A 14,028-nucleotide genomic window follows, 5' to 3' on the forward strand; every position below is an offset into this window, starting at 1 on the left:
AGGGATGTCAGTGGCAGATATGAATGACCTCACGTCTGAACACACAACTATGCCAGAATGTACTCATGAACAGACATGCGCACCCGGGAATATGCCTAACTCACAGCCACACTTACACCAACAAGCAGAAAACGCTCACATGTATGTCTTCTCTGCCACACTCGTTCACCTCCTGCCAGCCGACCCACAACTGAAAGGACCTAGAAAGGGCTAGAAAGGGAAGAGGCTGGATTACACAACGGATTATGGATTGAAAAAATTGTCCGAACTGTCGATTTGTTGATTGTTAACCTCTGGATTGTGCTTGATGGTGTGTAGATTACTACAGCTCAGACTAGAGAGATGTTTACATGTTTGTATTTTTTTTCTTTAGGCTTTACTCCTTTCTCCTCCTCCTCTCTATATTTGTGTGCTTGAGAAAAGCCTATTCTTACCCCTTTGCCCACAGTTTTGTGTAAAACCCTTCCTGGTTGTCTACCAGCGACACTCCATGAAAAATGGGGCATTTACGTAACTGCCGGTTTAGTTTGATTTCAGATCAGCGACCCCACTTCAGTTCGTGTAAGTCGTGAAATGATGCTAACGATGACGACAATTTGAAGTGAGGCGCGTGATGTGCAAAGGATGTATTTCGGGGGGGGCCGTCCATTCGACCCAAGTGCACCCAGGAGCCTCGGAGCTCGACTGGGCCGTGTTCAGTGAGGTCAAACCTTTCCAGTCCTGCAGAGAGAAGCAGAGAGAAGCAGAGCATCACACCGCTGCCTGATGTAAGGACACACACTCGTATCTGCTCCACACGGTGTGTTTAGGTCCTCAGTGTTTCCTCCGCTGAACCAGGTCGTCCCACTTCCTTGGTGGTTGAATCCTGCTTCCGGTCCGGGACTGTGTTATGTGCTGTCTTGCCGTTTAAGTACGGCTCAAATCAAAAACAAAAAATTGAAAAAAAAGTATTTAAACAACGAAGCAAAAAGGACGCTGCATGTCAAACAGATTCTAGCCTAGGTGTTTATTAATTGACTGACTTGACTGACTTGGCTGCCTCTTAACCATTTAGACCCAGCTGTACAAAGGCTTCAGGGGCCCGCGTGGCTCTGTGCAGCACGAGCAACCATAGGTGACCGAGCTCTCCTACCTTTATTTGTGTCTTCAGACACTGACGCATGTTTACCAGTGTTCGGTTCATACACTTACATGTGCATTTTGAATGAGAATCAGACTCGACTCAAACTGAGAGCGGAGAAGAGCGAGGAATGTTTGATTACTCTAAAAAGATAAAAAATCAATAAGGGCCTAAATGGTGTGTGTATATATCAACAGTTTTTGACATGTATGAGGTTTAGTTTTTTTTAACATCTATAAACAGACTGTGGACTCGATCCTCTGCATCGATGATTGTTTCCGAAGCTACAGCAGGGAGACGATACTTTACTCTCCTCAGCCTTCCTCACTGATTTCTTTGCTGATGTGCAGAAGCTTTTATTTTTAGAGAACAGTTTATTCTTTTATTTATTCTCCTTTTGGAAACTTGTAAGTTTTACTCCACATCCTGACCAAACTAATGTCAATTCACATATTTTTATGTTCATGTTTTTTGTCGACAAAATTGTCAAATGGACAGTTATAAATAATGTTAATATGTTTTTTTCTGATTAAAGATTTCAACAAAATTGCATCCAATGAGCGTACAGCTGTGGTTTTTTATTGTAGTTTAATTACAGAGTAATGGTCATATTACCATTATTATTTTATGGCTTTAATTTAAATGAACATTAAGGGGTCCTTATTACAGAATGTGATATTAATGAATGTGGGCTGAGGCACCATCTAGTGGCCTCAAACTTATTACATCTGTTGATTGAAATATTCCAGGATTAAAACACTTGTTATAAATGCCCTGATTGCAATTTAAAAAGCTAGTATCGTGGAATCTAGTAACAACAAAAGCCTTATTGGTTTTTACTGAAATATTAATTAACTGCAGGATTATTCCCAAATGTTTGACTTGTTGACCAACCAAGAAATAAAAGTTAATCTTTGCTTAAACTTCATGACCTCCTGCTGCACTTAAGCTTTTTAATAATTTAACTGCTATGTGATAAGTATTATTTGTTTTAATTATTTCTCTAAAGTCGGTTCATCTTGTATTTCACATTGTTTTGCTTTTTAATAGTCCCAGTTAATGGAAAAAATTACACAGGATTATAGTTTTTGTTCATTCAAATGAATGTGAATCAGAGTTAACCCTAACCCCTTTAAAATGTTCAACTTTTAATATTACTTCTTCATATAAAGTCAGAGCTTCACAGTTTCCTCAGAAACTGTATTTTATAGTCCAAAATGTGTCTTAAGTTTGAATATACAAATGATTATACAACAAAATGAATGTTAATAGAAGCAACAATAGGCAAATGCTTTCATCATATTTATGGGTCACAGTACAGAGAACAGTAGTGACATCCTACTTTAAAAACAAGTCATCACTGCACAGCAGAGATGGAGACAAACAGAGGGAAGAGAAAAACATGAATAACTGCTCTGTAATAAATACACAGGTGAACGTCTTGAGATGTAGAAGCTTAAAGACGTGATTTAATCTCTTCTCTCCCAAACTACTGTGGAAATGAGACGGTCTTATGAGGCACTTAACAGTTATTTCCAGTACCAGCAAGTACCAGATTACACACTGGACACGTCACAGACACAACAAAGGAAATGATCAACACACATGAAATGAGGTGCAGCAGACAAAGTGTTTGTATAGAACACAAACACCATTACAATTAATCACATGTGCAGCTTAAATGGGATGTAATGTTAATATGAAACACACAACTGCCTCCAGCTGAGGACGTCTGGATCATAGATTTCTTACTTTAGTGTTAAGCAGTGATTTACTTCAAAAGCCCATTAGCTTCTATCCTATGTTAATTTCATTATTATATGTAGTCTCACACATTTTGGCTTAAGAGTTAAAAGAAATCAAACACACACTCGCTCTGTACAGATGAGATAAATATCTGAGTATCCTTCCACTCTGCTACAGTAACTATCCAACAATATTGCAATCACATTCTGTCAAGAGATGTATAATCGTCAATGTTCTTTCACTGCAGACAGTATTTTCATTGCACACATTTTATGACACGCCTCGGCATCCGTTATTATTTTTCTCCCGGAGGTCTTCCTGCCAGACGTTTCTTCCTCTATCCTGTCTCTGTCTCAGTCTCTGTTTCGGCCTCTGCCTCCGAGTGTTGCTCCAGCTGAGCAGTGAGGAAGGGGTTGAAGAAGAAGTCAAAGCCAAACTGCAGGGCGTTCTGAGTCGTGCGCCTCCAGTCGTGTTCGATCTTGTACTGCCTGCGGCGGGGCACGCTGGCGCCCCCGCAGGACAGGCAGTGGATGGCTTTCAGTTCAAACACGGGCCATTTGGAGCCTAATCGCCCCTCCAGGACGGTACTGAACTCCACCAGGCTTCCTGTGTTCAGGTGTAAAAGCACCGATTTAAACTCACTACTCGCCCTCAGGACTATGTCCTTAGTGGCGTCTTCGTCCTCTATGATCGTCCCGTTCTTCGTCTTCCTCTCCAGCGGCATGCCCATCGTGACTTCGAACTTGTAGCGATCAAAGTGTTTGATGTGGCATTCGTGCTTGGCCAGTTTTTTGAGTTTACAGAGGGGGTCTTCGGTGGGAGGGGCCGGGGCGGGCAGAGGCTGGGACTCAGGGGTGGCTTTTTTAACCTCCTCACACAAAGGATACGGTTCACCATACAGGCACCGCATCCAGTCCCCCACAACCACAGGCAGCATGTTGATAACTGAATGAGGACCATTCTCGATGTCGGTCACGCGGACGTATTTGAAGCGTCCGGTCCAGGTGACGTGATGTCCCTCCAGGTGAGAGCAGAGGATCTGAGTTTGGGCCATGTTGGACTCTTTCCAGGCAATAGGGCCGCACAGGTTGCTGTACTCAGGCCACGTCAGGGTGGAGTTATACACCTTCATGCCTTCAGACCTGTAGACGTACATCCAGCAGAAGAGCACCAGCGCGCTGAGCCACACCAGGATGAGCTTGACGATGCTGCTCCGGGACAACGAACGGAAAACCACGATGGGGTTGAGGCTGAAGCGAGTCCAAAGCCTCAACACGACCGGCACGAAGCAGATGGTCAACGTGACCACCATCTTGGTCAGCTCCAGGGCGAGGAACCACTGCAGCAACTGGATGATGAGCATGGCGGCCAGGCCCAGCGAGAGAACAGGGAGGGCGAACAGGAAGAGGAAGTAGCCAACGCAGGTGCGGATGAGTCCTATTGCAGAGGCATTATTGAGGAAGACCAAGCAGAGCTCGCACCAGGTGAAGCAGACCATGTACGGCACCAGGCACAGGTAGGTGCCCTTGAAGCCTCTCAGCTGGGCCATGCGGAAGAAGAGGTAGAAGAGGTGTCCGTATAGCAGGCACGGAATCCCCAGGTTTAACACCAAGATGTCCCCTAGAGGCACCCTGAGGATGGTCACCCCTAAGACCCTGAGGAACCAGAGAGAGTCCGGCAGGAAGTGGGTGAGGGAGCAGGCACCAGACAGGACTTCTGTGAAGAAGGCTTTCCGAGCAAAGAGCTGAGCCGAGGCGTGGAGGCTGAGGAAGGCGGTGACCGTGAAGAAGAAAGCGACGGCGGCCATCTCTGAGCAGGGGATCCAGGATTTATCAGCAACAGGGAAGGAGAAAACCACAAAGATGACGGAGAGGAGGAAGTACCTGAGGACACAGAGAGACAGGAGGAACTCATTCTGCTGCACGAGCACTTAGCATAATATGTTTATTTGTCAATGTCATTCACCTTCTTGAGTTTTACACCTTTTCTCCTTTTTAATATGTTGTTGGAATCTGTTTTTATTTTACTTTTAGCTTAACCAAGTAAAGTGAAAAAGTTACTTATCACTTACAGCAACATTAAAATGATTATTAAAATGTAGCTTTAACTAAGAATAAACTGCAGAGCTGTATCTTCATGAAGATCATAAACAAAAAGTTGCAGTCAAACCATAAAAACCTGAACAAGGCTACACTTGAAATTTTGAGACAAAACCAAATAAACCCTTAAATGTGAGCAAAGGATTGAACATCTTTGCATATGGATGAGTGTTAACAGAGATGAACATACAGATATGGCTCCAAGTGTGTCGATCCAAAGTTGGTCTCGGCCTGCTCCAAATCCAGACCTGGTTCAAAGTGAGCCAGCAGGTCTGTCAGAGCCCGGAAGTTCTCCCAGGCTTTTGAATTCTGTAGAAAAAGACGTGTGTTTATTTATTTATTATTAATACAGCTTCTAACTGAGCTCGATCAAAAATAATGAACAACCCGAGTCACCGACCTGAAACACCCGCAGGGTACAGATGACCATGGAGAAGAAGGAGAGGTAGAAAACCAGCAGAGGGATGAGGAAGACGAAGAACTCGATGGTGAGGTTGGAGATAATGAAGAAGAAGATGAGAGCGTTGACGTGGTGGGTGGGGATCAGGGCGCTGAGCCACTGCATGCCAGCACGGGACGCCCAGTCGATCAGGTGCTCCTTGATCTCCAGCAGGGCGTACAGAGGGAACTTCAGCAGCTGAGGGGAAGCACAGGGAGATCAGGGTCAAACAGCTCAGCAGTAAAACAATGACTCCATGAAAAATGCCAAATGTCTTTGTCATTCCTCATCGCAAACATCCTGATTGCAGCAGTAGATCATTCAGATTCTGTGACAGTCTCACCTTCTGGTGCAGGGGCAACTCGTCTGGATGTTTCACGATGAAACCATCGTCGTCTTCATCATCGCCTCCAGCAGTGGCCATGACTGGTGAAGGTGAAATACCCCGAGCATACTTCTTAGTCATCTCCACAAAATCATCTAGACCGACATGGGAATTGGCTACAAGGAAGAAACATGGTGGATGTTAACTCACAAGCAAATAAAACTTGTTTTCCCTTATTGACACGAAATGACTAAATCTGCTGGAATAAATACAAATAATGTATTTATACTCTTTGAGACGTCTTAGGGGATTAAATGACCATAATGACTTGTGTCTGTTAAATCAGGACCCCATACGTACCCTCACTGGTGACCATTGTCTCCAGGACTCTCCTCTGTTTCTTGGCAGAGCTGTTGAGTGGACCAGGGGAGACTGGTTTCCCTGTAGATGGAGAACACATCATATGAAATGGGGAATGCCTAAGACAGTTGACAAAGAATTCACCTCTGTATTCGATGGTAAGATGAAATAATAAGCTGTAGTATGTCAGTGTGTTGAAATGAGCCTCTCCTCTCGTACCTGGCTCTGTGTGCACGTGTTCAACGTTCTCTAGCATCTCAGAAATGGCCACCGACCTCTTCTTCTCTGGATTCAACTTCCAGTACATGAGCAGAGCCGCCTTCCTGACTCCTCTCTCAAAACGTGTCTCCGTGCACAGCTTCTTCATCTCCTCATAGTTCTCCAAAGTGATGCCTGAAAAACGAGAAGGCAAACGTGCAGAATGTTGGCGGACAGATCTTTCCAGAAAAACCTTCTTTACATCGAACCAATATATTGATGTTACATAGCCAATTATAGTTCCAGACTTGGGGTGTTGGCGGAGGGAACTTTCTGTACCTTTCCTTGAGGCTAAGCACTGCTGCAGCAGTTTGACGGCGTCCCTGCGGCCTTGTTTAGCAGCCTGGACCAACCATGTGACCGCTGTGCAGTTGTTCAGCTCCTCGTCTCTTTCTTCTGCGAGGACCAGGAAGTATCGCCCCATCTGGACACCCACACACAATTTTTAGATTTGCATGGCAAGCATCTCTATGAATCACGGACGTGTCCTTTACGTCAATGAGTCATTCTCAAACGCTGGTCATTACCCAGCCAATCTGTTCTGAGGCCACCATATGGCCGTTAACGTCAACAGTATTTGTAGTGTGTTCACTGACACTGACCTTGGTTTGTGCTTTAGCGTCTCCTGACTTTGCTCTCTCCTCCAGGTCTTCAAAACTCACCTCCTCCTCTGGCTCCTCTAAAGGAAACAGACAACATTTTAATAAACACTGTGCAGCAGATTACAATTATTTTTTAACATTGTTTTAGCAACATTTGATAAAACAGTGTTGTCAAAATCAGTATTGTGATATATTTGTTGCTGATAATGATGATGAGTGTAAATAACTCTATATCCTGTTGTAAGTATTTAACACAAAACTTTTGGGGTTTTATTGTTTTCCATGACTGTTCCAGGCCTGGAAATAAACATTAAACAATTCCATGACTTTTCCAGGTTTTCCATGACCGTAGGAACCCTGTAATGAGTAAGTTCTCTACACATGTGGTCCAGAAAACATTTAAGGTGAATGGAAACAGGTTGGTTTGGATTCATCATGTCAGTGACACGAGTAATACAGAGTGTGAGTGTGAGCCGGATCCTTCCAGAAACAGCTTCTGCCCTGATGAGACAGTCCCACTGAACCTCACCACCTTAAATCATCATCTTCCTTCAACTGATGACTTCTGCTGCTCTCAAACCCCAGAGCCACAGTAGAGCTCAGGCGCTCACATGTCTGAGTGTCACATTCTGTTGTTTTTTAACATCAGGTAAAAAATGTGAAAACACGTCTGTTCACGCTCCTGGTTCGCTGCTCATACTTGAACCCCTCCGCCTGAGCCCTAACATAACTGTTTGCTCGCCACAGTAAACAGCAGCTGCTCACTTCCCTGACGTAACTCACACTGAGACAGTCATGCAAACGGTCTCTTCTATTTACTCTCACTATCTACGTTATGATTATCTGTTCAGTTCTTGACACATGGTACATGGGGTGTGTGCTTCCAGGGGACAGGATTAGGTTCAATTGAAAAAAGTGTAGTCCAAATTAAATGACTGAGGTGTTAGATGTCAGACTTTCCTGTAATACTCCCTCTTTACAAATCACTGCATCGTCACCCATTTAAACTAACACTTGATTTCCTACTATGTGAACTTTAAATGCTGTTCAGTGGAAACACAGCTGGTTTGAAATGGTTTGTGAATATACAGGGGTGAGACAGGCTGTTCTTTCCAGGTCAGCAAAATGGGAGCGGCAGCTGAACATGTTGTGGTAAATGTCGACCGTTGCCATGGAGACACTATACCGCACGCAGCAAAGTGGGTGTGTCGGCTGCTGAGATTGTTGGAGAAGATGGAGGTGAAACCGTGTGGTGAGGATTTTGTTACAGGATTGAAAGTGTAAAAAAGGTCAAAGGTGAGAGTTGGATTCTCACCTGGTTCGTGTGTGGGAGGAGTCTGAGGAGCCGGGGCAGCTGCTGAGGATCCAGTTCTGTGATCCACTGGAGTGGCTGCGTTGAGCTGAGATCTGCCCGCCTGAGAGAGGCTCCTGGGGGGCTGGCGGAGGGGCGAGGCGGGCGGCGTGGACAGGGAGGAGGAGCGGGAAGAAAGACCTGGGGTGGTCCGAGGGGGGGCGGTGGAAGAAGTGGGCGAGGGTGTGGCCGGAGGCGTTGGCATGGTGTGTTTAGGCGAAGGCCGGTTTGAGGCTGGTGAGGCCGTGGTAGCTGAAGAGCTGGGTGAGGAGAGGCCCGACCTGAGGGCGGCGGGGGTCGAGGAGGGGCTGAGTTTTGGGGTGGAGGAGTTGCCGGTTAGCGATGGTTCCATGGCTGAAATCAGACAACAAATCAGTCAAAAATAATCTGGGTATTTAAAAAACAGTGAAGGTAAATGTTGACAGAAGGAGCTACATGTGCAAGGCAGAGGAGCTGAAGGAGAAAGAAGGAACATCGGTGATGGAGTAACAACTGTTGCAGAAGGAAACTTTCTCAACACACCTCCACTCACTCAGCTAAATGAATCAGTATAGATCGGTGTAATCATCCGGACAAATCGACGCCGAATATTGTATTTGTAGATCGATGAAGACCTTCCTTTAGCCTTGGATTATTATTGCATATTATGAACTTATTCTGCTAGAGCTGGATAAGAAACAACGTAGTGATATGAAAAAACACCAACAAAAAGTGTTATGTTTACATCTACTTTTGTTTCTTTATGAGTTGGCAGGATTTTGCCAAAACCACCGGACAGATTACTGCTAAACTTTGTGGAAGTGTTCAGGATGCACCAGGGAAGCTCCCATTGAATTATGATGTGGATCCAGATCAGGGGGAAGATCCAGGATGATTTTTATACATTTTATATAATTTCCCCAGGAACTAATGCATGAATCTTGATGTAAACAAGCAGGCATATTGTGGGGAATGATATCCATGAGGGTGTGAGATTTGATGCATAAGAGAAAGATCATAATGAGAGAACATAGTGGGGAGACTATTAGGAAGAGAATCAAAAAAATTCTGACCTAGTTCTCTGACAGAATATGTACACAGTTAATCAAACATGATTAACTGAGACATGCATTTCTGGACATATTTGGCCTTTATACACATATTCTGCAAAACCCACTGACAGCTGATAAATAATAAATAAATGGGCTGCAGCAACACGTGAGCTTCACTCCCTGACTCCCTGCTGACTCATGACATTTGCTGACCTAACAGTGCAGTTCCTTTTATAAATGGAGCTCATCATCCTCACGCAGTGTTTAAGTTTGTCTCAGCGATGAAAACCATTTCGTTGCCAGTAGCTTCCATGTTAGGCATGTACCAAACTGAGCTGAGGGGGGGGACATCTATATTGAGAAGGGGACATCCTTGAAGCGCCCTGAGAGGAAACGTGATGAGTCCTGTTGCAGTTTAGGGAACCCCCCACCTCTCTCTCTCTCATTTGTCCACCCTGAGGACAGACACACATGCAACCAGTGGAGAGGACACGTGGATAAAACATGACCCCACTATTTAGCCACCGTTCATAACCACAGTCCAGTGTTATTTCGATGCTACAGTGGACAAACAACAGGTCCTGTTGCTAATGCTAACTGCTGAACTCACCTTTACCGGGAAAGCACTGGTTTGTTTGAATTAATACGAATTAAAAAGAGCTTCGAGAAATGTCATGGATTCTTCGTCAGTCGTTGTCCGGCGTCATTCTTCTCTTTCTCTTTCAGAAACTCATCCACCGCTTTAGTGTCTGCGGTCAAACTCCAAACACCGGAGAGTCTGCCAGCTGTTCCGCTCCGGGATGACGCCCACTTCGAGCTGTGCGCGTTGTGATTGGACGAAACAGGCGACTCGGGTTTCCGGACGCGATGTGATTGGCTGCGGGGATTTAAAGCGAACGCAGATTCTCTCAGTCCCGAGCAATCGACCGTCGAAACAGTTCGAGGTTCACAGATGTGCTTCAATCGTCAGAGTCACATCGAGTTGTTGCTGTTTCTGAACAATTGTTTGAAAAGGATCAGTAGAAAAGAGATTTATAAACTTGAGCTGGGGCGTTTTGTAAAGTCCTGCCCTGTTTTTATCAATCATTGTTCGATTTCTTTCTTGTGTTAACAAAGAGTCATACTAGTTTTATACCAGGAGAGGGCAGTGCAAGACATGTTTTATATTAACATGCGGATTTATAAAGTTGCAACAAACATTTTTATGACGTTTAAAAATAAAAATGTTTTGGCTTTTTATTCTATGTTTTTATGTAAAAAATATCCTACGCAGATATTTAGTCATTATAGTTTGGAGTGTAATGAAATCCATGTCATTGAATTTTATTACATTTTTTTAAATGAAATATATTTACAAAAAGTATTAATTTAAAGTTGTATAAGATGGCAGATGCACATTACCCCATTACCTAGTTAGAGCTCACAGTAATTCAAATTACAATAAAACGTATAATATAGAAAATATTTATATATTGTAAAAGTAATTTACGGTTGCAAATATTACATACGCACAAACAGCAAAATTATTCTTAAATTTGATGAAACTATGAAAGGTAGAACTTTAGCTTTTGTTAGGGATACTTTACCATTAGAGTTTTTGGCCCATGGGTAACTATTTTCATGCCGCTGCTACATGATATCTTAAGGTCATATTGGAAATATACAAGAATTTGAGGAGTTATGTATATTGTTTGAAAATGCAAGAAAAGTATCATAACTAATATCTATAAAATTGGATTTAACTTCGGATTCACTCGCATCCAATGTTTTTTCAACAAACACATCACATGATCCAAACTATACGTCATGTTAAGCGAAAACTGGTAAATGCCCTTGTTGTCATTTATTCCGTTGAACAAACACGTGACCGGCCTCCAAATGTGTGTTTTGAGTGTAATATCTAATGCAACTTTAATTCTGTGAAACCAAAATGCTGATTAAGACCAAGCTTGAGTCACAGAGGGTTTGTAACTTTTCTCAGGAGTGTGGTTGTTTTGCTCACACACAGAAAAACCTGCCATAATTAACATGGGTTAACAGACAAGGAAAAGATAACATCAAAGTTCAGAAGACGAGGTGGCAGGCAAGAAAGGAAATAGACCAGACAACAAAAAGGACGAGAAATGAGAAGGAAAGAACAAATTAAAGTTACGAGAGCAGATAGATGCCATATGTGGGAAAAGAAGGAAATGGGGGCAGTAATTGCTTAACTGCTGCTGCATTGAAGCAGTTATGTAAATACCTCCCGATTAGTAGATTAACTCAATCCAGTTCAGGAGATAAGCAGGGCCCTTGTGCCGGTTCTGGTCTTTCACATGCACACCTCCAATCTATAAATAGGCTATCTGTCTTCTGAAGTGACTTAGGCACACATGCACTCACACAGATGGAATTCTCATCTAAATTAAGCACGGCAGCTCAGGATACAGCAGATATTCTCATAATGAGCTTGTTATGAGTCCAAATCTTTTGCTTATGTTAATCCTCTTACAGATTTGTTCGGGCCACAGGATCGCTGCCTGGGACCGTCACAGTCATCACCAAGATTTATTTACCATGAGGTCATTACTTTGCTGATTGAAAAAGGAAACAGGCTGCTCTTTTTTACGTATGTGTGTTTATTTTCTGTCTCCTGGAAGTAATAACTTGAGACTTGAGTGATGGACACTTCATCTTTTCTTATTTCATACCTGGTATAAGGCTGGTAGTGCAGTGGTTTGCTGTGACCTCTGGGTTCTCATAATCTGTCACTCTCTGTCTGTCTCACTTTTTGCCTGATGATGTGTGTTTGTGTGTCTTGCATGTTTACTTGTACTTTGTGAGGACCAGTTTGAGTTATAGGCCTGGTGGACTGAGGACATCTTGGGAAAGTGTGTGTTCCAGGTATGATTCATGTTGTGGGGTTCTAAATCTGTTGACACTGACACATCATGGGGACTTGTCTACATTTATATGATACAAAGCAAGTCCCCATAACCTAAATCATTACAGTTTAAGGCAGTTGTTGAATGGCGACCTATGCAGCGTGTACCCTGCCTCTCACCCATGTCAGCTTGGATTGGCTCCAGCACCACCATGACCCTTACAAGATAAGTGTAATATATATATATATATATATATATCTTTGGTGAAAAATCTGTGTAACACACTAGGACAAAGGTCATAAGTCCACAATTTACTCAGTCCCCTCTTCATCTCCTCACGTCCAGGTCACGTAGAGGACATATCCTCACCCGTGGCCTCCACCGGTACATCGCCAGTGACCCTCTCTGTGGAGATATGAGCTGGTTTTCAAGCCCAGTTGTATTAAACACTTTGTCTATGTAATGTAATACAATACAATGTGAATGCTGCCATTCAATAAGCTACAGGAAATTCCCTCATTTGTCAGGCAAGTACTAAATCTGGCTCATGTGAATTTGGTGACGCCCACAATTCACCATAGAACATGAGCTATTTTTACTTTTAATCTGTCATTGTGAATCTCCTGTTGTGACTAAATCTTTGGCACCTTCTGCACTTTCTCCACAGGGGAAAACTCAAGCTCCCTCCTGCGGGTTGTGTCACCTCTTCAGCTGCCAGCCCTCTATGTATTGATCGGCTGCTATTTTGAGGCCAATGTGAAAACGAGGTAGAGAAAACCAAAATGAAGTTACACACCGCGGAGAGCAGGAGTAGTTGTGCACAGATGAAAGTTTAGCCAGAACTGTTAAGGTCCGGGCCTGAGTATGTTTTTATTTTGTTTTGTTTTGTTTCAATAAGATATAATACATCACCAAAGACGGTTAAATTAAATAATTTCATGAATCCTGTCTGGAACGAATTCTAATACAAGTCCATTGTGTTTGTTTTCTATAGCTCTGTGTCATGATTCTTGATGTGGGCAGTGAATAGCTTGAATAGCTGTGTGGTCCAATTGAACTTTTACAACAACTCATTAAATTCCTAATCCATGTGGTTTTTCTACAAAACAGTCGGATTTTTGTTTCTTTGTTTGAAAAGCTTCAACAAATCAAAACAGTATTTACTGTTCAACATGAGCTTGTCATCATGTTGTGTTTGTTCTATGAATGAAGGTTTTTGGGGATGGACGTGGAACATCAGACTCACATTCTGTAGTGACTAACAGCGGTGATTCATGCCCAGGAAACCTAATTACCCTCTTATGAAAATGTTACGTCATTGCCAGCAGACTCTGAACTCGGTTTTACATTGTGGAAAATAGGTCAGTTTGGTGACTGGCTGGCTTTCGAAATTTCCTGAGAAAAGTATCCAATGTTTGACTCAGTGTGTTCGTGTGTGTATGTGTGTGGGTGTAGCATTATATTCCTAACTGGATTCCCTGGTCCCCTCTGAATACCAAAGGCCGCCTCTAAAAGCTGTATTAAGTTTGATCTGTCAGCATTCATGAATATGTTAAGCTTATTAAGGAACAGCTCTTATGGATCTGCTGAAAAGAACCTAAGATGATTATGTTAAGTGTATTAAAAACAGAAACTCTTCTCATAACCTTCTTCCTTCTTTCAACTAGGCATATAATGGAAATGGTCTGAATAACCAGATCCACTCTTATTGTTTCTGATGGATGAGATGGTTGTTCCCCATGAGGAAATCTACAGCATGACCTGTGAGTCAGTGCATCTTTTCTTTGACTCATAAATCAGCCTCTGGATTTGACCTATTCTATCATCTCTATT

At 43.1% G+C, this 14,028-nt stretch overlaps 1 protein-coding gene across 1 annotated transcript; it reads right to left on the reverse strand.

Annotated features, from left to right (window-relative positions):
- Nucleotides 1-2,409: 2,409 nt before the first annotated feature.
- Nucleotides 2,410-10,075, reverse strand: wfs1b (Wolfram syndrome 1b (wolframin)). Its single transcript, XM_061079421.1, has 10 exons — nt 9,942-10,075; nt 8,265-8,654; nt 6,950-7,026; nt 6,627-6,771; nt 6,309-6,482; nt 6,090-6,170; nt 5,748-5,905; nt 5,366-5,602; nt 5,156-5,274; nt 2,410-4,749 (listed from the first exon to the last, which is right to left on the reverse strand). The coding sequence occupies exons 2-10, from the start codon at nt 8,650-8,652 to the stop codon at nt 3,204-3,206; spliced, it is 2,925 nt and encodes a 974-aa protein (XP_060935404.1). The 5' UTR covers nt 8,653-8,654; nt 9,942-10,075; the 3' UTR covers nt 2,410-3,203.
- Between the last annotated feature and the right edge of the window lie 3,953 nt (nt 10,076-14,028).

This window comes from Limanda limanda, chromosome 10 (assembly GCF_963576545.1).
Source record: "Limanda limanda chromosome 10, fLimLim1.1, whole genome shotgun sequence".
NCBI lineage: Eukaryota > Metazoa > Chordata > Actinopteri > Pleuronectiformes > Pleuronectidae > Limanda > Limanda limanda.

What these genes read in the sequence shown, in the direction of transcription:
- wfs1b (XM_061079421.1), bottom strand. Translation starts at nt 8,652, where the DNA reads ATGGAACCATCGCTAACCGGCAACTCCTCCACCCCAAAACTCAGCCCC. An exon ending in ACGCTAAAGCACAAACCAAG is followed by an intron (nt 6,772 to 6,949) that starts GTCAGTGTCAGT and finishes GTGGGTGTCCAG; the next exon opens with ATGGGGCGATACTTCCTGGT. An exon ending in AGTTGCCCCTGCACCAGAAG is followed by an intron (nt 5,603 to 5,747) that starts GTGAGACTGTCA and finishes GCTTCCCCTCAG; the next exon opens with CTGCTGAAGTTCCCTCTGTA.